Source organism: Oryctolagus cuniculus, chromosome 17 (genome assembly GCF_964237555.1).
Source record: "Oryctolagus cuniculus chromosome 17, mOryCun1.1, whole genome shotgun sequence".
Lineage (NCBI taxonomy): Eukaryota > Metazoa > Chordata > Mammalia > Lagomorpha > Leporidae > Oryctolagus > Oryctolagus cuniculus.
Window position 1 is genome coordinate 32,082,770 of NC_091448.1, and position 25,861 is coordinate 32,108,630.

A 25,861-nucleotide genomic window follows, 5' to 3' on the forward strand; every position below is an offset into this window, starting at 1 on the left:
TAATCATACCCTTTCAAGCGGCTTTTGAGGCAACGGAGTGAGATGACACTGTGGGAGTGGCTAGCCCAGGGAACACACGGTCCACTTCAGTTCTCATCTCCTCTTCCTCACACAGCAGACACACTGACATCATGGGTCCTTAAGGCAAGGAAAGCTAACAAATCTTGCTTATTGACCTTCTGTCAGAAGGACAGCTTCCTTGCTAACAGGCACTCTGCTACAAATGACAACTTGTAACATTTGTAGTAGTGTAGGCCAAGAAACCCAGCCAAGGCTTCTAATTGTCTAGATTAATAACTTACCCTGACATGTTGGTAACTCTTTATTAACCAGGAAATTTAATTAATTAGAACACATACCTCCAAGACACATACCACATTATAGATTTTTCATTGAAATGAGCCCATGGTCTGAAGTCCACTTTCATTTTCTTTTTAAAAAGTCACCAACATGATAGTGAAAAAAATGCTTCTTGTTAGAGACCAAACTGCTACATCCTTTATGGAACACAATTTGCCATATCATATCAACTGCCTTGAGAAAAAAAAATTTCATTCTACCCCATCATTACACATCTAAGACTCTAACCTGAGGAAATAGGATACAAAACATTATGTACATATATAAGCACTGCAACAGAGTATCGGTAACAACAAAATAGCATGTGTGGTGAGCAGAGCAACACAATGGAAGGGTTAAGTAAAGTACATTCATATTCATACTACAGGACAGAATACAACAACTAAAAATGGTGTTCTAAAAAACCATTCACTGCACAGAAGAAATCCTGCAGGATAAGTTTTACATTAAAAAAAAAATAATAATGCAAACCATGGATTCTTCTTCCCCACAAAGCATTGAAACTGTAGGTTTGCCAGTAATTAGGTGGAGTGTGTCCATGTGTCTTAACAACCAACATTTAACAGTAGACATTTGAATTAGGAAATCATGAGCTCTTTTATTCTTTGTAACATGTTTGTGTATTTTTGAAGTTTTACAATACTCTGCCCAAGACCAACTATGACTCTGGCAGCACAGGAAGAACTTTCACAGTCAGTATCTCTCTTGCTCCTCACAGCAGCCCTCTGTGATATTTCTGTCTATGGATAAGTATCACTGTCATTATCACTGCCTCATAATAAAATCAGAGACACTATTCATATGATCTTATATGAAAGGCATTAATCTAAGTACTTTACATGGATTCACTTGTTGAATCTATGTAACTCATCTTGACATGGTTTTTACTATTGGACCCATTTTACTAATGAGGAAACTATTAGCATAGAGGCACCTATATATGTGGGCCAACATCTGAGAGGATGGTGCCCTATCCAGGGTCTTAACTCTGCTACATGGCTAAGCTAGGATTCACACCTGCACTGGTCAAGGCCCTGCCTTGTCTCCTATACTACGGTAATCAATGCTCTGCTATCAGGCAGACAAGGAGACTAAGAACCACTCACCATGCCTGGCTGCCACCTCTGGTGGATTCAGATTGCTATCCTATATCATATATCATACATGGCCTTGGACCACCAGTGCTTCTAGAGAGTTCCAAGGCCTCTGTCTCCCCCCGAATTTGATGATTTAGTCTTACTTGGACACCCTCCCTCCCTCTCTCCCTCTCTCTCTCCCTCTCCCTCCTCTTCCTCTCTCTCTCTCTCTCTCTCTCTCTCTCTTTCAACTGGCTTTAGACTTATTCTTTTTTTTCCCCATAAGAAACCTTTTATTTAATGATTACAGATTTCTTAAGTACAACTTTAGGAATACAGTGATCTTCTCACCACACCAACCTTCCCACCCCACTCTCCCATTCCAAGTCCCTCTCCATCAAGAAAAAAAAATGTTCCTCAACAGTCTAGACAAGGGCTGTTCAAGTCACTGCTTCTCAAAATGTCAATTTCACTTCTACAGATTGCCTTTTAGGTGCTCTATTAGTTATCACAGATCAGGGAGAACATATGGTATTTGTCCCTTTGGGACAGTCTTAATTCACTAAGTATGATGTTTTCCGGATTCACTCATTTTGTTGCAAATGACAAGATTTATTTTTATTTTTTTACTACTGTGTAGTATTCCATAGAGTACATATCCCCATAATTTCTTCATCCAGTCTTCAGTTGATAGGCATTAAATTGATTCCATGTCTTAGCTATTGTGAACTGAGCTGCAATGTACATGGGGGTGCAGATAACTCTTTTATTTGATTTCATTTCCATTGGGTAAATTCCCAGGGGTCATATTCAGATTTCTGAAGTATATCCAAACTGACTTCCATAGTGGTCTTACCAGGTTACACTCTCACCAACAGTGGATTAAGGTACCTTTTTCCCCACATCCTTGTCAGCACTTGTTGTTTGTTGATTTCTGTATGAGAGCCATCCTAACTGGGGTGAGGTGGAACGTCATTGTAGTTTTGATTTGCATATCCTGGTGGCTAGTGATCCTGAACATTTTTTCATATGTCTTTTGTCCATATGGATTTCCTCTTTTGAAAAATGTCCATTTAAGTCCTTTGCCCATTTCTTCACTAAGTTGTTTGTTTTGTTTTTGTGGAGTTCCTTGATCTCTTTATATCATCTGGTTATTAATCCTTTATTAATCCTTTATCAACTACATTGTTTGCAAATAATTTGTCCAGTTCTGTCAGTTGCCTCTCCATTTTCCTGAGTGTTTCTTTTGCAGTACAGAAGCTTCTCAATTTGATGTAATCCCATTTGTTAATTTTGGCTTCAAATGCCTGTGCCTCTCGGGTCTTTTCCAAGAACTCTTTACCTGTCCCAATGTCTTGTAGGGTTTCTCCAATATTCTTTCTTATTGGAGGTTTATTAGACACACTGGGAATTGCAAGGTTAAGATACTAAGGGAATCACTCTCATTCAGGGATAAATGGAGTCAGAGAAAAGTGTGCATTGTAGATGGAGAAAGAAAAAAATACCAGACTTGGTGGATCTGTAAGTGACACAGGAGGGCACTCCCTCCAAATGCATACTCCATGTAAATATGGATCTACACACGGGTGCGTAAACATACAAAAGTTGGATGTTTGAGACAGTGCATTTGAAGACTGCTGTCTCTAAAATGATAAAACCAATTATTCAAGACTGGGAGGAATCACTTATTACTTGTTAATTAACATTTCCAATGTTGATTTGAACATTTCTATAATGCTGTTTGATTCGGAAGAGTAACAGGCCAAAAAACTGAAATCCTAATATGTAGTTATAGTTGCTATAGACAAGGCCATATTACTTGGAGAGAACAATCTAAAAATGCTCTTGTTCTATTTATAAACAGAGTATGACATGGTGATGTAACCACCCAGTATCCAGGTATTTACTAGAGGATAATGAATCCTAACATGACAGAGTAATTGGAAATTTAGTAATATGTTCCAGTAAGCTATAAAACTTTTTTTATATTTTTACAAAAGGTCTTAATGTGTTTTTATAGACTTAGGTTATATAGTACGGTACAAATAAGAGAAAAGGACCCAGACAGGCTTTTGTGAGTTACGAGGAAAACCCTGATACTGCCTGTGAATATAAGTTCTACATTGTGTAGCAATGTAGAAGTGTCTCAGTACCACAACAGTGAACTGCATTATATGGCAAAACCTGCTCTTTTCTTGCCATGCCCAGTTTATTCCTATCAAGTTCCTGATTTCTTAATATATTTTCAATTTTCTTCCTCATACCTAAGTCTATTTTATGTAGTCGCCAGAACCTTCCAAACATCTATGTGAAAAACTCATTCTTTCTAAAAACCTTGGCATTCTGTCCAGTGCTCACTTGGGCTGCAATTTAGCATCAGTAATTTTCTAATGTATCATAAAGTCATCAGATCAAACCCACCTCTGATGTAATAGGGATCAGCTCAAAGAGTCAGACCCATTTCATCTACCTTTGCATTGAACAGCAGAATTAATGCTCAGTAGACTGTATTAGCATGTTCAGGGCCACATAGGAATTCAGCCACTCAGGAATCTTCCTCAAGCACCCAGGCTTGCTTATCTTGTCAGGAACACTCATCCTACTAAGAAAACAAACTTACTCTGGCCCTTGGGACTCCATGAGGTCAAACTGAATTTCACTGTGCTTGGATAGCAGGGTCACTACAAATAGTCTAAAGGCCACTGGGAGTTAATTTCCCTAAACATTTTCAAATTTCCCAGTCAGAACTCTTCTCTATCCCATCCTATCACACTTCTATTCACAGTTTCTCACTAAGATTTAATGAGTATCTCATATGCACCCGGGTGGTGCTTTACTTAAGCTTTTTTAAAATATTTATTTATTTATTTATTTGAAAGGCAGAGTTACAGAGAGGCAGGGGCAGAAAGAGAGAAAGGTCTTCCCGTCTACTGGTTCATTCCCCAAATGGCCACAATGGCTGGAGCTGAGCTGATCCAAAACCAGGAGTTTCTTCTGAGTCTCCCACATGGGTGCAAGGGCCCAAGGACTTGGGCCATCTTCCACTGCTTTCCCAGGCCATAACAGAGAGCTGGATTGGAAGTGGAGCAGTTGGGACCCAAACCAATGCCCATATGGGATGCCAGCACTGCAGGTAGCAGCTTTATCCACTATGCCACAGTGCCGGCCCTTTTACTTAATCTCTTAAAGCTCAAATAACCTAAAAGTAAATTAGAAAGGGCCATATTACAAAGAAGAAAATTGAAGCAAAGAGAAATTAAGTCACAGTTCTTGCCTGCAGGAACAGAGATAAACCAGCTCCTTGCAACTCTCAGAGTTGGTCACCACAAAGCAACCCCCCAGAAACTCCAATCAAATGTCTGACTTTCCTTTTCAGAAGAAAAAAATAGCTTGTTGATGGTGCAATGAAAGGAATTCTATATAGATGGTCATGAGATGACGTTGTAGTCCTGGATATGCCACCAACAAGCTGAAAAATATAGAATTGCAATGGTTATCTCTGGGCCTCGGTCGTCAGAAAGGTAAAACAGAGAAGGGAGCATAATGGAGCAAGGGAAAGAAGAATTAAGGAATCTCAGACCCCGCGCCCCCTGCCTTCTTTAGTCTTCTAACGGGTTAAGAAATGGTATTTCCATCATGGATTCTCTTCATTTTAAGACATTATTTAGAGTAGTATACTTGATATGCAATAGGTATTGTATCTGATACTTAACACACCTCTCATTTAATCCTCACAAAAGTTCTGCAAAGTCAATACCATCATCATTTTCCAGCTAGGGAACAGGGCCCTTTCAATTTAAGTAACTTGCCTAAAGACACTGAGCTAGCAGGCAAGAGCTTGGATGTACAGCCAGCTTTGTTTGACTGCAGAACCTGTGTTCCTCCTAACTGTGCTATAACCCTGACCTTGGGTGAACTATCATGTCTTCTGCTTAGGTTTCTTAATGAAGATGACCCTATATTTTAAAATAAATCTGTTAAGGGGGGAATTTGAAACTTGTTCAACTAGACTGTAAGCCCAAGATACACTTGAGAACTAACTGGTTTTTCTGGGGAAGAATGACTAGCATTTTCCAGATAAAGTATTTCAATGAAAAAGCACTTAAAGTTGTTGCTTTTGAAAAGTTCAAAAAAGAAAAACAGGGGCAAAGAAAACAGAGAGAAGAAGAGATGGACAGTAAAATGATGGACCTGCTAAAAAAAATCAAAAGCTGGAGACAGCAGAATTACAATCTTGACATTATTCCCATATGGGTTATTACTCTTGATATCATTATAGCCAAATGGAATGAAAATAGAAGGGGGAGAAAACTCTCAGTGGGTATTGCAATTTAAATTTGCCATGTAAGCTAATACTGTATATTTAGAGACTGAGCAGACAGGGTGGTTGGTGGCTCAGAGTATGTACAGGGGTTGCTGTGCCAGCTAACCAAAGCAGACATTCATTACAGCAAAATGTAGATTTCCATTTCTTGGCATCTGACATGGACTCTTTCCTTGGAAAGAAATGTCAATTTGGCCAAAAGTGTGAAACCTACAATAAAAGCATTGGGACTGTGGATCTCATCTAGTCTGCACATTCCCACCCCTTTCTTTCCTACCGTGTAAATCCATTTGAGACTTGGGGTACACATTGTAAGTGTGGCAGGGGAACTTAGGACAAGAGATGCTGCAAAGTTGAGGGCAGATGGGGGAGGGGAGACTGGACCCCCAAATTTACTATTTTCTTTTGGCTTTCCATTACCATTTTCTCTTGCCTTAAAACTACCCAACACAAGAAATCAACCACAATTACTATTTTGCATAGGGCTCTGAACAATGGCAGTTACCAAATCCCTGGCACTGCAAGCAAGCTCTGCGTATGCTGGGTGCCCATCCATGGAGCCTGTGGGTTGTAGGAGCAACACTCCGGCTCCTGAGGCGGGGCATGGGAGAGGCCTCCTGTGCTTTAAAATTTCACTCTGTTTGTTTCTCTTGTTCAATAGACTGGAAAGACTATGACGACAGAGAGCCCAGACACAAGGGACAGAGCGAAGTTTTGGAAGGTCTGCTGCAGCAGGTCCGAGCCCTTCATCAGCATTTCAGTTGCCGGGGTAAGGATAAAAATCTGCACTGGGCCATCGACTGAGGTCTCTGTGGCGCCGGTAATTTTAGCAGTTTCTTAGCTGGGTCATACCTTCTCATTCATCAGGGAGAAAGAGATATTAATATTTGTACATCTGGAATCACTTTACAGCACTATCTTGCTTTAACCCTTAGAAGAGACTTCCTTCTCCTTCCCTCCCATTCTCTCATGCATATATATGTGTATATATATATGTATACACACATATTTATATATATATACAGATTATTTATATAAGTAACATTTTGGAAACAAGCACAAGAAAAATAGCATATGCATTACTTCTCTTCTCTTTGAATTGTCCCTTCACAAGAGTCCTAGGTGGTGTTGGGTCTTTGGGGTTATTTACCCTCAAACATTTCACCTCCAAGAAAAATTCCTTGAACATCCCTCAATCATAAAAACAATAGTAAGTCTTCATATGTATTTATAGTATATTTATAATACAATTTCACATCCAATATCTCTTTTTCATCCTCAATTTGGCAGTTACCACTGAGGCTGAGTGACTTGCTGAAGGTCACAATGCCAAGAAAAGACAGAATCCAGACTCCAACCTGGATTTTCTGATTCCAAGCCCAGTCTTCCTGCCACACCTCATTTTTGTCTCCCACCCTTACATCAGGACTGGGCACTGAATTTTAATCTCACCCTGAAGTCTAATCTTCCTCTATACTACTGCTCAGGGTAAAATAGAACATGCCTTCTCTATGCTTTAGCCAACTGCATGCAGAGAATCTCCAAGACGCTTTTAAAAACTTCTCTTACACTTGGGTTGTTCAAATGGGACAGGGTCAGGTTTCTGATTTGTGTAATGATTCGTGGAAGAGGCACTTAGTTTTATTTGGAGAATTAAAACCTCCATAAAGTTTTCATTTTCCATGCTCCCATCAGATCTCCAACTACATTGTGCTTTCTAGATTCAGGGCACTGCTGAGCCAGCTGGATACGAAACCCACTGTTGAAACTAAAGAGATGCTAGCTGAGTATGAGCTAGATATAAAGAAACTATACTTGGTATTAGCAGAAAGTTTTTCCCAATTACTCTATAGCCATGAAAACACAGCCCTTCAGAAAAGTTGATTACAGCTAGAAATGAGGATAAGTATTTGCAATAATATTCTTCTAATGAGTGGTTCATAAGGAGATATAAACATGCAATGAAGAAGCAAAAGGAGACCCAAGTGAGAATTCCATTCCCAGACTTCGAGTGTGACTTTACTGAGATAAGTCCTCGTTACCCAGGGCTCATTCAACCAGGCTGGGTGTACTTGGACTCTGTTCTCTTCTGTCTCCATTGTGCCCCTCCCTACTGGTTCCTGTGCGGCAGCTGAGTAAGAAAACAATTGGACAGATGAGTCTTCACAATTCATAAACCACTTTTTATAGTCTTTAACAGACAATGAAAGCTAAGATTAATCATGAAAATGAAGAAATTTTGTTGTTGTATTATCTAAGGATTCACATATTCTCCCAGTGACTATCAGATTACTATCTAATAATCAAATGATGGCCCAGACAGCCTAATTATTTTTATAGTTTCCATCCAATTTCTGTCATATATGTGCTTTTCTCCTAAATGTATACACTATCAGGGAAGAATTAAGTAAAGCATAAGGTAGGGCTTTCCAAAAAGGAGATTTTTAAAAATCTATTTAGGAGAAGGAGGTACCTTTCTCTGAAGGAAGGAGAGAACTTCCACTTTGACTATGGCCTTGTAGAAATAAGATTGGAGTTTGTGAACTCAATAGGCTTCCATAGCCTTGGCAGGTCGTGACAAGAGCCTCGAGTGATTACTAACACCATAAATAAGAGTGTCAATTGTTAAATCAACAACAGGAGTCATTGTACTTACTCCCCATGTAGGATCTTTGTCCTTACTGTGTTGTACAATGTGAATTAATGGTATAGCTAGTACTCAAACAGTACTTTACACTTTGTGTTTTTGTGTGGGTGCAGACTGTTGAAATCTTTACTTAGTATATACTAAATTGATCTTCTGTATATAAAGATAATTGAAAATGAATCTTGATATGAATGAGATGGAAGAGGGAGTGGGAGATGGGATGGTTGCTGGTGGGAGGGAGGTTATGGGGGGAAAAAGCCACTATAATCCAAAAGTTGTACTTTGGAAATTTATATTTATTAAATAAAAGTAAATAAATAAATAAGAACTAAAAAAATCTATTTAGAAGACAGAGGAACAGAGATCCCCTATCCACCACTTCACTCACCAAACACCCACAATGTCCAGGGGGATTGAAACCAGTAGCCAGGAATTCAATCTAGGTTTCCCATATTCCTAGCAGAAAACCAATTATTTTACTATCACCCCTGTCTCCCAGGGATACATTAGCAGAAAGCTGGAGTCAGGAGCCAGAATGGAGAATCAAACCCAGGTGCTCTGATATAGAACATGGATGTTCTAACCAGCACTGTAATCACTAGGCTAAATGCCCACCACAAGAGAAATAATTTTTACATTGAAATGTGCTCTGGGGACTTATACAACACACCAAGTGTGTTCCAAAGAACAATGGAGCAATAAGATGCTCAACTGGAAAAGATTCTGTTGTCAAGTAAGAGGTTAAGTTCTGCATCCCTCGCTTGGAAATGTGAAATAGACAAGAGTGTTAAAATGCTAATGAAGAAACATGGTGAATTGAGTTCAGCCTTTTGAAAACTTTATGGATATGTAAAACATTTTTTGCAGAGTTAGAAAAGTCACAAACTTTAGGAAGTGCTGGCTGAGGTAAAAGAAATTCTCACAAAATGGGACTGGTTTTAAAGATTCTATGATTTAACATCATTTAAAAAGATAAATAAAGGATAATATAAGTATTGCTTTACAGAGAATATCAAAATTGTTCTTTAAATAATCAACTATATTCAGGTATTATGTGGTTGACTGGGGATACACACGCTTGTAAACTTCACAACAGAAAAAATAATTAGTTCAAATCCCAGTTTAACCAATTACTAGTTGTATCACCTAGGAAAAGAGTTTAACCTCTTGAGCCATAGCATCTTCATCAGGAAAATCAGGATAATAATACCTAAGTTGCAGAGTTATTATGAGAATTAAAGTAGATAATGGATTACATTTACCTAGCACAACACAGGTCCCTTGAACACCCTAGCATCTTTTTCTTCCATTGCTCTCCCAGATGGAGAATGTTAACACTCTCTATCCCCAGTGCTTTATATACTGGGGATACTGATATGCCTAGAATTGAAGTATAAATGTAATGAGCCCTCACTAAATATACAGCACATTCCAAATAATAATAGAACATACCATAAACCCCATATAGAAGGTACCAAACCCACATTAATTCCTGCAGTTTGGCAAAGAACTGGCCACAGCTAATCGGCATGCTTAGTATCGGGATCAAAACTCAAGAAAGATGTTAAGTTTACTAGGTTAATGCCCTGGCATACAGACTAAATTATATAAAAAAAAGTCAACTGTGTTCAATACAGCAATATCTAATAAGGGTGAGTTTCAATTATCACCCAATTATTCAACTTGTAAAACAAAGCATTAACTCAAACCTTGCCTACTGTATGTCAGGTGCTAGACATGCTTATTTGACTAATAAACTCCCTATGCTCTAAGAAGCACTTTTAAGCTAGGGGACTACTGTATTCAAAGTACAGAAAATTAATCTGCTTCCAAGCCCTGAACCCAACAGAGGAGTACAGCATAGAAGCCACAGTAATTCATAAGAGAAAAGCAATATAGACCCTGTATCCATCAAAATGGGCTTGATCATGCTGCAAGAATCAAATCACACACACACACCCCAAACCAGATATGTTTTGCACCTTGTGCTAAGCATCTGCCAGAGGTCAGCCGGGAGCTCTCCTATGCTGTTAGCACCTTCTCCATGGAAATATTTGCCAGCAATAAGAGAAGAGGGGAAAAAAAACTCTTGAAGGTCTACTATGAGCAAGACTTTATGAATGCCATTTACATTCAAAACTCATTGGCCAGAACTGGTTACCTGGCCCCACAAGGGCTCCGGAAATACAGTTCTACCTCATGCCTAGAAAGGAGAGCAGGAATATCTGACCCTTGCACTGACCCCAACTGGTTGTAACATTTCTTGTTTTTTTTAGTCTGATTTTTTTTAGTTCAATCTCCATTTTTATTTAATTTACATATGAATATTAAGATTTAAGATGACCTGAATTAAAATCCAGGCTACATATTTACTAGCAGTATAACCTTGGGCAAGTTGCCTAAATCTCTGTAATTCACTCATCTTTAAAACACAAACAATAATTACTGCACAGTCTAAGGATTGAATAACTGAGGTACTTAAAACAAATTTATTATTTTTTTAAGGATTGATTTATTTATTTGAAAGGCAGAGTTACAGAAAGGCAGAGGTAGGGGGAGAAAGAGAGGGAGAGAGGGAGAGAGGGAGGGAGGGAGAGAGGGAAGAGAGGGAGAGAGAGAGAGAGAGAGAGAGAGAGAGAGAAAGTGTCCTCCATCCACTGGTTCACTCCCCAAATGGCTGCAATGGCCGGAACTGAGTCAATCCGAAGCCAGGAGCCAGGAGCCTCCTGTGGATCTCTCATGCTGGTACAGGGACCCAAGGACTTGGGCCATCTTTCACTGGCTTCACAGGCCATAGCAGAGAAATGGATCAGAAGTGAAGCAGCCAGAACTCAAACCCACACCCATATGGGATACCAGCACTACAGGCAATGGTTTTACCAGCGATGCCACAGCGCCAGCCCTGACAACTTCATTATCTTTTTTTTTTTAGATTAATTTATTTGAAAGTCAGAATTACACAGAGAGAGGAGAGGCAGAGAGAGAGAGAGAGAGACAGGTCTTCCATCCGATGGTTCACTCCCCAGTTGGCTGCAATGACCAGAGATGCACTGATCTGAAGCCAGGAGCCAGGAGCTTCTTCCAGGTTTCTTACACAGGTGCAGGGGTCCAAGGACTTGGGCCACTACTAATGTTTTCCCAGGACATAGCAGAGAGCTGGATCAGAAATGGAGCAGCCCATATGGGATGCCAGTGCTTCAGGCCAGGGTGTTAACCCGCTGCACCACACCGCAGGCCCCCAACTTTATTATCTTTTAACAAAAAATTAATTCCTCTACCCTCCATATTTTGCCTCCTGAAGGCAATCTCTTTAACTCTTTTAGCTTGTATTTTCTCCATATTTATAAATAACATGTTATATCTCTAATTCTTGATTATTTTTCAACTTCAGGAATTATCCCACTGAAGAAACTGATAATTTCTCTTTCTACATCCCTCATCCCCCTATGTGCCACACAATTACTGTCTTCTCATCCTCCTCATATATTTATATGAAAGTTCACTGACATCAGAACTTACTGTTTACTCGATAATGAAAATGTAAATTGTTTTAGTTTCCTTCCTGGAAAGCTTTTTGTTTTCCAATAGTTAATAATTGTATTATGTTTGCTCATTTTTCTACATGGTTATAACAATCTTTATTCTCCAATATATCAGTCTTCTTTCAGTATAATCAGATACATTAGGTGTTGCTTCAACAACATCTTTTTTTTATCATTATCACTTGAAAAGCAAAGAGACACAGACAGATCTCCTGAAATCACCACAACAGCCAGGTCTAAGCCAGAAGCCAAAATCTCCACCTGGGTCTCCCATGTGAGTGGCAGGGACACAAACACTTGGGCCATTGCCTGCTGCTTCCCAGGGTATATATTATCAAGAAGCTGGAATCTGGAGCAGAGCAGGGACTCAAACCCAGGCATTCTAATATGGGGCGTGGTCATCCTAGGTAGTGTCTTACCCACTGTACCAAATGCTGCCCCTTAACTGCAACTTCTTAAGGAAGCCTCTTGTAGAGCTCTTGTCCTGCTCCAAACTAGATGGGTTATTGCTTGCTCCCATGCCTAGTGCACAGCTGTCACTCTGAGATCATTTTTCCAACACTGCACTGAGGACTCTTCTACCACTCTCCAATATTGGATTTCTCCCTTTTGTACTCCATGTCTGCCCCTTCGTGGGGAGTCCTTCACTTAGGTGGAGCTTCCTGAGAGAGCACTTAGGAACAAGTTATTGGAGACATTTCATGTCTAGAGAGGTTTTTTATTCTACTTAACATTTACTCAGGATGTAGATAAAGAATTCTCAGTTGAAATGACACTCCCCTTCAGATTTTGAAGGCATTGTTTCACTGTCTTCTAGAATTTTCAGGGCTGAGAGTCTAATGCCACTCTGACTCCTGAGGTTCTGTATGGTAACTGTCTCCCCCTGCCCCCCCCCCCAACATGCACAAGAAGATTTTAAGCCTCTTTCTGACTTCAACATTCTAACATTTCACTGTGAAATGCCTTGGTTTTGTCTGTTCTACAAGGCACTTGGTAATTCCTTTTTAAAAGATTTATTTCTTTGAAAGGTACAGTGACAGAGAGACAGAGACAGAGAGAGACAGAGAAAGAGAGAGAGAGAGAGAGATCCTCCATTTGCTTGTTCACTCCCAAAAGGCTGCAACGGGAGCTGGCGCTGTGGCGTAGTGGGTAAAGCTGCTGCCTGCAGTGCTGGCATCCCATATGGGCACCAGTTTGAGTCCCAGCTGCTCCACTTCCAATTCAGCTCTCTGCTGTGGCCTAGGAAAGCAGTGAATATGACCCAGATCCTTGGGCCCCTGCGCCCATGTGGGAGACCCAGAAGAAGCTCCCGGTTTCGTATCAGCCCAGTTCCAGCCATTACAGCCATTTGGGGAGTGAACCAGCAGGTGGAAGACCTCTCTCTCTCTCTCTCTCTCTCTTTCTCTGCCTCTCTGTAACTCTACCTTTCCAATAAATAAATAAATCTTTTTTTAAAAAAAATGGCTACAATGGGGGCCGGCGCTGTGGCACAGAGGGTTAACACCCTGGCCTGAAGCGCCGGCATCCCATATGGGCGCTGGTTCTAGTCCCAGCTGCTCCTCTTCTGATCCAGTTCTCTGCTATGGCCTGAGAAAGCAAGTAGAGGATGGCCCAAGTCCTTGGGCCCCTGCACCTATGCGAGAGACCCGGAGGAAGCTCCTGGCTTCGGATTGGCACAGCTTCGGCTGTTGTGGCCAATTCGGGGATGGAAGACCTCTCTCTCTCTGCCTCTCCTCTCTCTCCACGTGTAATTCTGACTTTCAAATAAATAAATAGCCGGCTCCGTGGCTCACTTGGCTAATCCTCCGCCTGTATCACCGGCACCCTGGGTTCTCGTCCCGGTTGGGGCGCCGGATTCCGTCCCAGTTGCTCCTCTTCCAGTCCAGCTTTCTGCTGTGGCCCAGGAGTGCAGTAGAGGATGGGCCAGGTCCCTGGGCCCTGCACTCGCATGGGAGACAAAGAGGAAGCATCTGGCTCCTGGCTTCAGATCAACTCAGCGTGCTAGCTGTACCAGCCATTTGGGGGATGAACCAACGGAAGGAAGACCTTTATTTCTCTCTCTCTCTCTCTCTCTCTCTCTCGCTCTCTCGCTCTCTCTCTCTCTAACTCTGCCTGTCAAAATAAATAGATAGATAGATAGATAGATAGATAGATAGATCTATCTTTTAAAAAAAAGTGCTACAATGACCAGGAATGAGCCAGGCCAAAGCTTAAGGGCCTGAAACTACATCCTAGTCTTCCATATGGGTGGTAGGGGCCCAAGAACTTGGGCAGTCCTCTGCTGCTTTTCCAACTACATTAGCAGGAAACTGGATGAGAAGTGTAGCAGCCAGGACTCAAACTGGCACTCTCACATGGGATGCTGGCATCTCAGGTGGCATCTCAAGCAGCAATTTCACCCCCTGGCCCCTTAACAGCTTTTTAAACAGACTTCAACAAATCCTCCTGATTTAGCTGCCCATTCTCCCTACTCCCACTTCAGCAATCCATCAAGTTACTGTGCAGCTTCTTCATTGCTGCCTTAGACTTCATCTTGCTCATGTCTGTTAAATCCATCTGTCCATCTGCTTTCCAGCTACCAAAATTTACTTGCTTTCATTTCCTTTCCCATCTATTTGCCTTTATAGATGTATTTTCTTTCCTTTTATTCTCCTGATCTCTGTTCTGATGTGAGTTTTAGGAAGAAACTGACAAATAATGAATATGTTCACTATGCAATTTAACCAGAAGTCTAAGCAGCACCAGTTTCAACAGCCAAATTCATGTTCAAGTCAGAAAAAAAATTTGCTTTCAATATCAGCACAAGATTGAAATTAGCATGGATGTTCACATCAGTCAGCTGTTCATATAGCAGCAGAAGCAGGTCCACTCTGGGCCTCTGTTGTGGGCCATCCGCCTGAGTTTCTATGCTAAAAGCAGTGACATGGGCTATGTTCTCATGCCCAGTAACATGTCTCTCAGAAGTCTGGTAATGACACCAACAAACTCAGTGTCCCTTCAGTACACAGAATTTAAGACTTGAAAGCAAAGATCATCTAAACCCAGCTCCATGAGCACTGGTACAGGAAGTCTAGGATGTCTACTACTGTGTAAACAGAGATGACCAGAGGCAATGGATAATGTGCTTACCATTATTTCTACAGAACCTCATACATAGTAAGGTCCCAATATTCATTTACTCATGAATGCCTCAGTTTTTCCAGGTACTAGCTTTTTGATCTTGAACAATTCACTTCACTCCTTAGCTTTAGTGTCTTCTTTTGAATAACGAGGATACTCATCATATCTATTCCTACACCAATGTGTATAAGCCAATATACACACTGGGAGAAAATGGCCCCAAAACACAAGCCCTGGTTGTATAGAAGTGAGGAGATAGGAATGACATGGTAGGGTTTTGTTCTTTTTCTATTCTCTAGATTTTCTGTGATATTCTTATATTAATTTTAAAATAAAAAATAAAAACAATAAATCTGTAAACTAACAAAGACAGCTTTGCCAGCACTAAGAAGGCAAGTTAACATAGAGAGGTGGAGGTCAAATGAGTTGACTCCATTTCTTCTAATTTCACCTGATAATAAAGCACTCATCCTGAGAAGATTAACAAAACACTATGTGGTTTACCCTTGGAGTTATAAGCATTACTCATCTCCAACATTTTTGAGGAGTTGTTCATCAACTGAGTTAACCACTGGTATCTCAAAATGTAAGAATTTGTCATAGGAATGGATGAACTGAATCCCTATATGAAACCGAAATGACATTGAGGGGTAAGGGGGAAAAAAGGCAGGAAGGAATTGGGAATGTTGAGCTGCCAAGTGGAATTTACACTGTATTTTCTTTTCTATGTTCCAGAAAGTTCAAAATTACAAACCACAGGCCGCAAGCAATCAGTTTCAAGGAGCCTGAAACACCTATTCCATTCCTCAAACAAGTTTGTGAAGACTTTAAAACGGTGGGTCATACTTATTCTTTTAAGGAGGTTTTAACTTCTCAGGAATGAGCTGTTACTGGTTCGAAGTGGAAACTTGGTAGACATTTTTTTTTGTTATTAAAAGAATGAAGTTTACTTTTCACCTGCAAATCTGGACAAGATAGTAATTTCTCTGAGTTTTAGCCAGTGAACTTGAGATACTTAGAAGGAAAATGTTCCTAAATATATTTTAAATTCATCATTATCAAGTCCAAAAAAATTTCTGCTATAACTCAAGCTTGGTAGAAGAGACAGCTAAAGACAATTTTTCATTTTGTTTCTTTTTAGAGGACTCTACATAGCTGTTTTATTTTATTACAAAGACAATATGTTGGTCACCAATGAAGATCAAATACCGATTGTTGAAATAGATGACTCTCACACCAGTTCCATCACACAAGATTTTCTGTGGTTCACAAAGGTATACTGAGTTCTGATTTCATTTTTCCCCAGTTTGTTACAATGTTACTGCATATTAAACTCTGAAACCGTAGTTGAATGGTCTCCAGTACTGTCAAAGTACTGGAAAGGAAGTAAATTATCTCAAAGGTCCCTTTCACCCTTAAATGCCCTATGTCATTAAAAAATGCCCAAGTAGTGTCTACATTGCATTTTCAAAGCAAAGAAGCTTGCATCCTGTCAGATTGTGTCTCCACTAGTCTGAGTTATGGGATCATTTGGCAAAGACTAAAATGTGGATCTGACTGTTTCATTAACATTCAGATCTTTTTCCAATTGGACAGAGATCAAAAAGTTGTTTCGTGTATATCTGAAAATGGACTGGGGAACAAACATCAAGGGTCAGGTTTCCTTCTCCCTGCTTTGCTTTGATGCCACAACCTAAATCATGCACTGGCTTAGCCGATGATATGACCTTGTGACTTCTTTTGCAGCTGTCTTGTATGTGGGAAGACATAAGGTGGTTAAGGCAAAGCGTACCTATCTCCATGTCCTCATCCACAGTGCTGCAAACTAGGCAGAAGATGCTCGCAGCAACAGTCCAGCTACAGGTGAGGGGCCAGGTTTCTACCCAGACCTCCAAGGATTTTTTAAGTCAGACAGTTCAGTTACCAATATCACCTAGAAAGGAAAAGAGTGGGCTCTTTCCTCTTTCAGATACATAGGCACATGAATGTTCCTTGGACAGTTTACATTGCGTACTTGCTCACGTGAGGAACCTGTGCCTCTGGCCATTGCTCTAAAAGAGGATTCTTTTGAATGGTCTGTGAGTAATCTCCTTATGAAGGAGTATGGAAACTTGAACTCTAGATTTGATATTAATCAGCTGACTCATTCCTCCTGCTTGGCCTGGGTGTAATCACTTACAAAGTAAAAAGAGTTTGACTAGATCCCTTGAAGAACCCATGTTGAAATGGTATCTTCTGCATCTGAGTGTGCAGAGATGAGGAACCTGACAGATGTTTTGAGGAGTTTCTTGGTGTGATGATTTTGGTAAAACATAGACCTCTACTCATATTTTTGCATATTTATAAAAATAACAAGAAGAAAACAACAAATAATTTGTAAATGATTTACCTGTGATCACAAATGTATCCATCCTTCCATTCTATCAGTAAAATCAGGCCAAGTCCCCAAGCCCTGCAAGCATTTTTGTAGATTACAGAACTCTCTCCAGAAATGGCATTGAATTCTAACCAATCTCTACTTAGTTTTCCTTTCCTGGTTTTCTTACATAACCTGAATTTGTGGTTCTTAGCACAGAAAAACATTTGCTATATGGAGTTGGGGTTCTCAAGAGATCACTGAGCCTCTATCACTGATGGATGTTTATCTACAAAGCTGTCAGTTAAATCTACCCCAGAAATGTGCATAGCAGGATCCTATGAAAATCTGGACCATACCAACCATGTTATAAAATAGGGTCATAATGACAACAAAATACTTCTATGGTTCAACCCCTACCTGTAATCATAGGAACTTCTTTGCTTGAATGCTTGCCATAACAATTCAAACTCATGTAATAATAATAATTATTCTGTTGCTTTTATAATTCATTATGAAAGGTAACATTTATCCCTCTGTGCTGTACTCCTTTACATAGAAGTGTCCTATGTCCTCAGTTGCCTCAGAGATTTTAGCAAATAGTACCCCTCATTTCAACTCATTCCTGATTATAGAACCTTCTCCTCTAACTCGAGATGTTCTTGGATATAGGCCATGATGACTGTGCTGAATTCAAAGCACCTCTTGCTTTCATCACTGACCCATATAGGTTAGACCATGCCACTGTACCTCATACTGCCCTTTCTGTAAGCTAAAGTACATCCCCAGGAGGCTCAGACCCCTTAGTGGACCCTCCTATTAGCCCACATACAACCCAGACATGCCAGGATTATAGGCTAAACAACCTTGGAATTTCAAGCAGGCTCTTTATCATGTGTTTATTGGAGGCTTCCTAGAACACTTTCATCTGGTATCAGTAACATGAGAAGGATCAAGCTGTTACAAGCCAGGGCAGCCAGAGACTGAATGACACCAGCTTGGCCAGTGTGACCCTACCCAACTGCTCCCATTGCAATATTTCTTGGATTTCCTCAACCTCCAAATCTATTGAGCCCACTATTTTTCATTATACCTCATTCCTCTTCTGAGGTCCACCTTAGATTCCTCAGTGCATCATAATTACTCGTGAAAATATTCTGAAGTTTCTCCATCCATATTTTTTATTTGGAAAAGCTTAAGCCTTAAAAAAAAATCTTAAGCCTGGATAAATCCAACATATCTACACTAGAGTACTTCTATATTGTGGCAGAAAAATTATGGAAGCAGGCAGACAAGTATTATGTTAAATTCATAACTACAGTTCTTACATGGAATGTTACCTGCTGGTCCTATCCCATTTCTCTGCTAAGTTTGCTTTCCCACACTTTAAAGCAAAAATTTAAACCATTCATTTCCCCATATCTCTTTGCTTTCTTCACATTCTCCATCCACATCTTGGGTGATGGCTTCATTATATAATTCATTAAGAAAATAAATATACAATAACAAAACAAACAATCCAGTTAAGAAATGGGCAAAGGACTTGAACAGGCATTTTTCAAGAAAGGAAATTCAAATGGCCAACAGACACATGAAAAAGTGCTCAGGATCACTAGCCATCAGGAAAATGCAAATCAAAACCACAATGAGGTTTCCCCTCACTCCTGTTAGACTGGCTCTCATATAGAAATCAACAAATAACAAATGCTGTTGAGGATGTAGGGGAAAAGGTACCCCAATCCACTGCTGGTGGAAATGTAAACTGGTACAGCCACTGTGGAAGACAGTATGGAGATACCTCAGAAATCTGAATATAGACCTACCATTTGATCCAGCCATACCACTCCTGGTAATTGACCCAAACCAAAAGAAATCAGCATCTCAAAGAGTTATCTGTACCCCCATGTTCACTGCAGCACAATTCACAATAGCTATAATATGGAGTCAGCCCAGATATCCACCAGCTGTTGACTGGATAAAGAAATTATGGCATATATACACTATGGAGTACTATTCAACTGTGAAAAACAAAAGATGAAATCCTGTCTTTTGCAACAAGATGGACACAACTGGAAATCATTACACTTAGTAAAATAAGCCAGTCCCAAAAAGACAGATGTCATGTGTTGTCCCTGATTTGAGGTAATAGAATACATAAAATGTAATGTCCTGGAGTGAAAAGGACTTTTTGAGATTCAATGATTGTTTACAGCCCTTTGTCTTCTGTTGAGGAACAGTGTTTCTTTCTTCATAATATTTGAACTCCTTTACTTAGTGTAGGGTTACCTTTATGATCATTAAGTAAATTGAAAATAGATCTTTGTAAAAATTAAGAATGGGAATGGGAGAGGGAAGAGGAAAAGTTGAAGCATGGATGGGAGGGAGGATAGGTTGGGAAGTATTGCTATGTTCCTAAATCTATATATATGAAATACATGAAACTTGTATAACTTAAATAAAATTTTTTTTAATTTTAAAAAAGAAAATAAATATGAAGGTGGGCTTGTGGTACAGCAAGTTAAACTGTTGCTTGGGATGCCTGCATTCAAGTCTTCAAGTCCTGCCTGGTTCAACGCTACTCCACTTCTGACTTGACTTCTTGCTAATGCCCTTAGCAGGTAGCAGGTATGGCTTAAGTACCTGAGTCCCTCTACCCACATAGGAGACCCCAGTGGAGTTCCTGAACCCTGGCTTAAGCCTGTCCCAGTCCTAAATGTTTCACACATTTGTGGAATGAACCAGATGATGGAAAAGATTCATATTCACTCATCCGTACTCATTCATATTCTCTCGCTCTCTCACTCTCCCTCCTCCTCTCCTCAATCACTGTGCCTTTCAAATAAATCAACCAGTCTTTAAAAGGAGAAACTAAATATAATTTCCCACCACCAAATGCATAATCCTCCTTGCCCTGACCCCACATATTTCTTCCCTCCTATACTACCATATGAAGTCTCATTCCTACAAGACTCATCCCTCTGCATGTTCTCTTTCATCTCTTCCTCCCATCTTTATTTAAAACAACACATCTCAAACTTAAAATTCATCTCTCCAACTGAACCTCCCTCTAAATTCCTACCTTGACCCTACATGCCCCTTCAGCTAACAAACTTTCTTCTCCCACTTTTATCTATCTATCTATCTATCTATCCACCTACCTATCTATCTATCTATCTAAAAGCAGAGATACATACAGGAGAGGGAGAGAGAGAGACTGAGAGACTGAGAGACTGAGAGACTGAGAGCTGAGAGACAGAGAGAGAGAGAGAGAGAGAGAGAGAGAATCTTCATCTGCTGGTTCACTCCTCAATTGGCCATGCTGGGCCAGGCCAAAGTTAGGAGTCAGGAGCTTCTTCCAGGTCTCCCACATGGGTGCAGGCCTTCAAAACTCAAATCCATCTTGCCAATGGCCAGTGTCAATAAATCCACTGGACACTTACTAAGTCCTCTTTGCAACTGACATCTTGCCCTTGGGGTACACTTGGTCCCACCCTCCTTTTCTTAAGTTCCAAATCCCTTGGCTTCCATGCTCCCACACTCTGCTAATGTTCTTCCAGCTTTCTGATCTTTCTCCATCTCCTTTGCTTGCTCAGTTTCCTCTGCTTAGACTTCTCTTCTACTTCTTCACAAATAATTCCTGCATATCCTTTAGATCTCAGTTTAATTTCTTTTTTATCATTTTTTTTTTGACAGGCAGAGTGGACAGTGAGAAAAACAGAGAGAAAGGTCTTCCTTTGCCGTTGGTTCACCCTCCAATGGCTACCGCGGCCGTCACACTGCGGCCGGCACACCGCGCTTATCCGAAGCCAGGAGCCAGGTGCTTCTCCTGGTCTCCCATGGGGTGCAGGGCCCAAGCACCTGGGCCATCCTCCACTGCCTTCCCGGGCCACAGCAGAGAGCTGGCCTGGAAGAGGGGCAACTGGGACAGAATCCGGTGCCCCGACCGGGACTAGAACCTGGTGTGCCGGCACCGCAGGCGGAGGGTAGCCTATTGAGCCGCAGCACCAGCCCTCAGTTTAATTTTTATTATTACTCAGGGAGCCTTTCTCTGATCACTTGATAAAAGAAGCACTCTAAGAATCTTATATTTTGCATTCAGAACAGTGATTATTACCCCATCAGTTAGTTATCTATGTCATTATCTGCTTAGAACCCACTTGGAATATGATTACTGAGTTCAGGGAAAGTATCAGTCTTGGTTACTATATTGTCAATTCCTGCCATATGGTAGACACTCATTTGGTTAAGTACTGTTTGGATAAGTAAATATATTTTGTTGGTCCAATCTATGTACCCCAAAGATCATACAATAGCGAACCAAGAATAATTCTGTTTTAATGAAATAACCACTTCAGTCAATGTCTAGCTATCAGCTTTGGCCCAAACTAAGTCATATTTTCTGTCTAGATGATAGTATGTTAATTCAATCAACAAAAGTCAGATTTCTTACTCTGTCTAAGTGTCAGGGACCCAGAGACACAGAGATGAAGCAACCATGATTTCATGATATGAACCCCAATATATTCAATAATGCCAGGAACATGCAAAGATAGAAATTTGTACAGGAATCACTAAGTTACAAAAGAAAAGATGGTAATTTCTACCTAAGAGAGTTATGAAAATTCCTAGAAATGGTGAAATGTGGATTAGGTATTGAAAGTTAACTATGTGTGAGCCAGGACAGGATTCTTATTAAAGCAGTAAAGAAAATCAATACCCAAAGCAGGCATTTGGCATAGCAATTAAGATAACTTGGGGCCGGCACCGTGGCTCACTAGGTTAATCCTCCACCTACAGTGCCAGCATCCCATATGGGCACTGGGTTCTAGTCCCGGTTGCTCCTCTTCCAGTCCAGCTCTCTGCTGTGGCCTGGGAGGGCAGTGGAGGATGGCCCTTGGGCCCCTGCACCCACATGGGAGACCAGGAAGAAGCACCTGGCTCCTGGCATCGGATCAGCGCAGCGCCGGCTGTGGCGGCCATTTGGGGGGTGAACCAACGGAAGGAAGACCTTTCTCTCTGTCTCTCTCTCTCTGTCAAGTAAATAAAAAAATTAAAAGTAAAAATTTAAAAATTTTTAAAAAAGATAACTTGGGATTCCAACATCTCGTATCACAGTGCTTAGGTTTGAGTCCCATCTCTGATTCCAATTCCCGCTTCCTCCTAATACATACCATGGGATATAGCAGGTGATAGCCTAAATATTTGGGTTCCTGCCACCTATAAGGAGACCCAGACTTAACTTCTGGTTCCTGACTTCAGCCTGACCCAGATTTGTGCAGGCATTTGGAGAGTGAATAAGAAGATGAAAAACCTTTCTTACTTTTCTTCTCTCTTTCTCCTCTCTCCTCCCTCCCTCCCTCCCTCCCTCTCTCTCTCTCTCCTTCTCCCCCCTCTCTCTCCCGTTTCTCCCCCTCGAATAAATACAAATTAATTCATAATAAAAAGCCTGAAAAGAAAAAAAAAAAGCAAGGTCATATCTCACCCTGAACCAAGCATTGCTGGATTTAATCCTTCAAACGCTTCACAACATACAGAAGAGTGTAAGGGATGTCAGACTGTAAGAACTCTTTAATTTTAGATGATGCAACTCAGGGCCAGAGTGCCTAATTAATTTTCAGAAGTTCAACAGTTAGTAACTGCAGCCAGCCCTCAAACTCAACACCTGCGTGAATAAAGGTCTAATAGGAATGATGTGTTGGAGCCAACTGTCAAATACTCAGGAATTCTGGAAGTCCCCTGTCAAACCCTTTGTAACTTGAAATCAGCTATGGCATGAGTATTTACACCACAGAAACTGGCATATGCTACAAATCAGGTCTATTCCTCCCTCTCTCCCGCTCTTTCCCTGCTTCTTTCACCTACCTTTCCTTCACCTTCTCCTCCTTCCTTCCCTCCTTTCTTCCTTCCCCCCTCTTTCTTTCTCTTTCTTTCCATCTTACCAGCACAGCACTGCTTATTAACAAACTGCCTCCACGTAAAACTATAAAACTACATAGGACTAGACTAGAAAACTACCTATGATTTAGAAGGTAATTTTTGGAAATGAAAAGCCTGTCTGATTAGGCCATTTAAAAATAATAATAATGCTGCCAAATGAATTTTTATAATATGTTGGTAATTATTTATGAAATTCCCTATTTGTTTTGTGTCTGATCTTTGTGAGGATGGATAAAAGGCTTAAGACACAGTCCCTACCAGTGAGGGAACATTCCAGTGTTTTCTAAGATGTGGATGTTGACCAGATGGCTCACTCATTTTTAGGTCAACCTTGTCACTTTTACAAATTCCAGTTCTACTTTTGCTCTCATGCTAGCAGGTCACCTCGTCATCATTTATGTGAGCTCACAAAAATAACAGCTAGGAGCTCTGCGATGATTTATAATTTTAAAAATCATAGATATTTAAAGAGGGAATTTTATCCTATTTATCCAGTGCTCTAGGTTAGAAATCTTCAAGCCATTGCATATTTGAAAAACTCATATTTATTTTAGCAACACTCATCAGAGCCACTCCACATTTAATGTGGCATCCTTCCCTTCCTACCTTTTTAAAAGTATTGTCTGCCTTAGTTGACCTAGTTTTTAAGCAATTTGAAGGCACTTATAAATAAACAGAACCCCTGAAATGCAGATATGTCAAACCAGGCCAACTTCCCAATTAAAGTACCTTGAAGGCACTGTGCAGTCATTGGGGGATCTGTACAATGTGCTACATTGTCAATTCACATCTTCATTTTAAACAACCCCACCTCATAGCTTACTGTAGATCTCTTGAAAACTTCACAAATGGCATACTTGGAATATCAGGCATTTTTCTTTAAAACATCTGGGATTCTCTTCAAGTGCTGGTAACTGAGGTTTATGTTCTGGTGCCTCTATGTGGGTAAGAGATATTTACAGATATTGAATTTGCTTAAGAAAACAATTTTTGTGCCTCTTTCTACAATCTCTGCAGGCTCATGATGAAGACATTTTCTTTCAGCTTCTGTTAAATACATGTCTATGATGCCACACATTCTGAGTTTAAGTATGCAAGAAAAATAAAAACAGCTTTTGAGAAGTGAGATAATTATTAAAAGTATCTTGCTGTAGTTCTGCTGCTTTGTTTACACAGTATCACCTAAGCCACCAAGAATCTATTTCTTTCTAGAACTTGCTGGGAACACACAATCTGGGAAGAGTTTACTATGAGCCCATTAAAGATCGGCATGGAAACACACTCATAGTCACCATTAGAGAGGTGGAGATGCTTTATTCATTCTTCAATGGCAAATGGATGCAGATCTCCAAGCTGCAAAGCCAGAGAAAATCTCTGTCAACACCAGAAGAGCCAACGGCCTTAGACATTTTACTAATAACTGTACAGGTATGTAGTTTTTAAAATTTCCTATAATATCTGAATTTAAAAACACAATTACTGAGGCTCTAGGGAAACAGACCAAGAGCCATTTGTACCTGTAAATGCAGGGTAGACAGGGTCCCCAGACAGATGACTGCTCCTGTTCCACACATAGGAAACACAAAAGTGCTTTTATTTACCACTCTCTGGATCTGGAACCCATCCAACAAAACCAGTAGAGGGCACCCTGAAGATGTCCTGACCAATAAACCAATGGGAAACACTGGGACAAATAACTGAATGGGGGGAAACCTATAGATATTATTATCAAGGCATTAAAACAATACCTAGCCGGCGCCGTGGCTCAATAGGCTAATCCTCCACCTTGCGGCGCCGGCACACCGGGTTCTAGTCCCGGTTGGGGCGCCGGATTCTGTCCCGGTTGCCCCTCTTCCAGGCCAGCTCTCTGCTATGGCCAGGGAGTGCAGTGGAGGATGGCCCAGGTGCTTGGGCCCTGCACCCCATGGGAGACCAGGAAAAGCACCTGGCTCCTGGCTCCTGCCAGGATCAGCGCGGTGCGCCGGCTGCAGCGGCGGCCATTGGAGGGTGAACCAACGGCAAAGGAAGACCTTTCTCTCTCTGTCTCTCTCTCTCTCACTGTCCACTCTGCCTGTCAAAAAAAAAAAAATAATAAAAATAAAAAAAAAATAAAACAATACCTGAATGGACTTTGATAAATAGCACATTTCTAGAATTCCTAGACCGTGTGTATGTGTATGTGTGTGCACATGTGCATGCACACACACATGCACATGCATGTATATGTGGCATTTTGAAAAAAAAAATGCTTGTTCATTACAATACTCCCTTGAGACAGACAGGCATGATTAAGTCCCCAGGAAAGAAATGACTGGAGCTCAAAGATGTCAACTGACATAGGGCTACACACCAAGCAGATTTAGTGAAGCTAATGAAACTTTCATGTCAGTCAGCTTTTCACTTCCAGGCCCTGGCAGGGACCCTGGCAATTTCACATTCATAATCTTTTCCTCAAAAATGGTACCCGAAAACATATTAGCATCAGGTGCCACAAAACTT

General features: G+C 40.7%; 1 protein-coding gene across 1 annotated transcript in view; it reads left to right on the plus strand.

Moving 5' to 3' along the window:
- The window catches only part of ANKFN1 (ankyrin repeat and fibronectin type III domain containing 1), a 522,795-nt gene that overhangs the window by 445,785 nt on the left and 51,149 nt on the right, over positions 1-25,861 (plus strand). Inside the window, exons 11-15 of the mRNA XM_051825489.2 lie at positions 6,422-6,529; positions 15,805-15,904; positions 16,211-16,343; positions 16,816-16,932; positions 24,575-24,790. Coding sequence (XP_051681449.2) covers positions 6,422-6,529; positions 15,805-15,904; positions 16,211-16,343; positions 16,816-16,932; positions 24,575-24,790 — 674 coding nt within the window. The remainder of the gene's footprint in view (positions 1-6,421; positions 6,530-15,804; positions 15,905-16,210; positions 16,344-16,815; positions 16,933-24,574; positions 24,791-25,861) is intronic.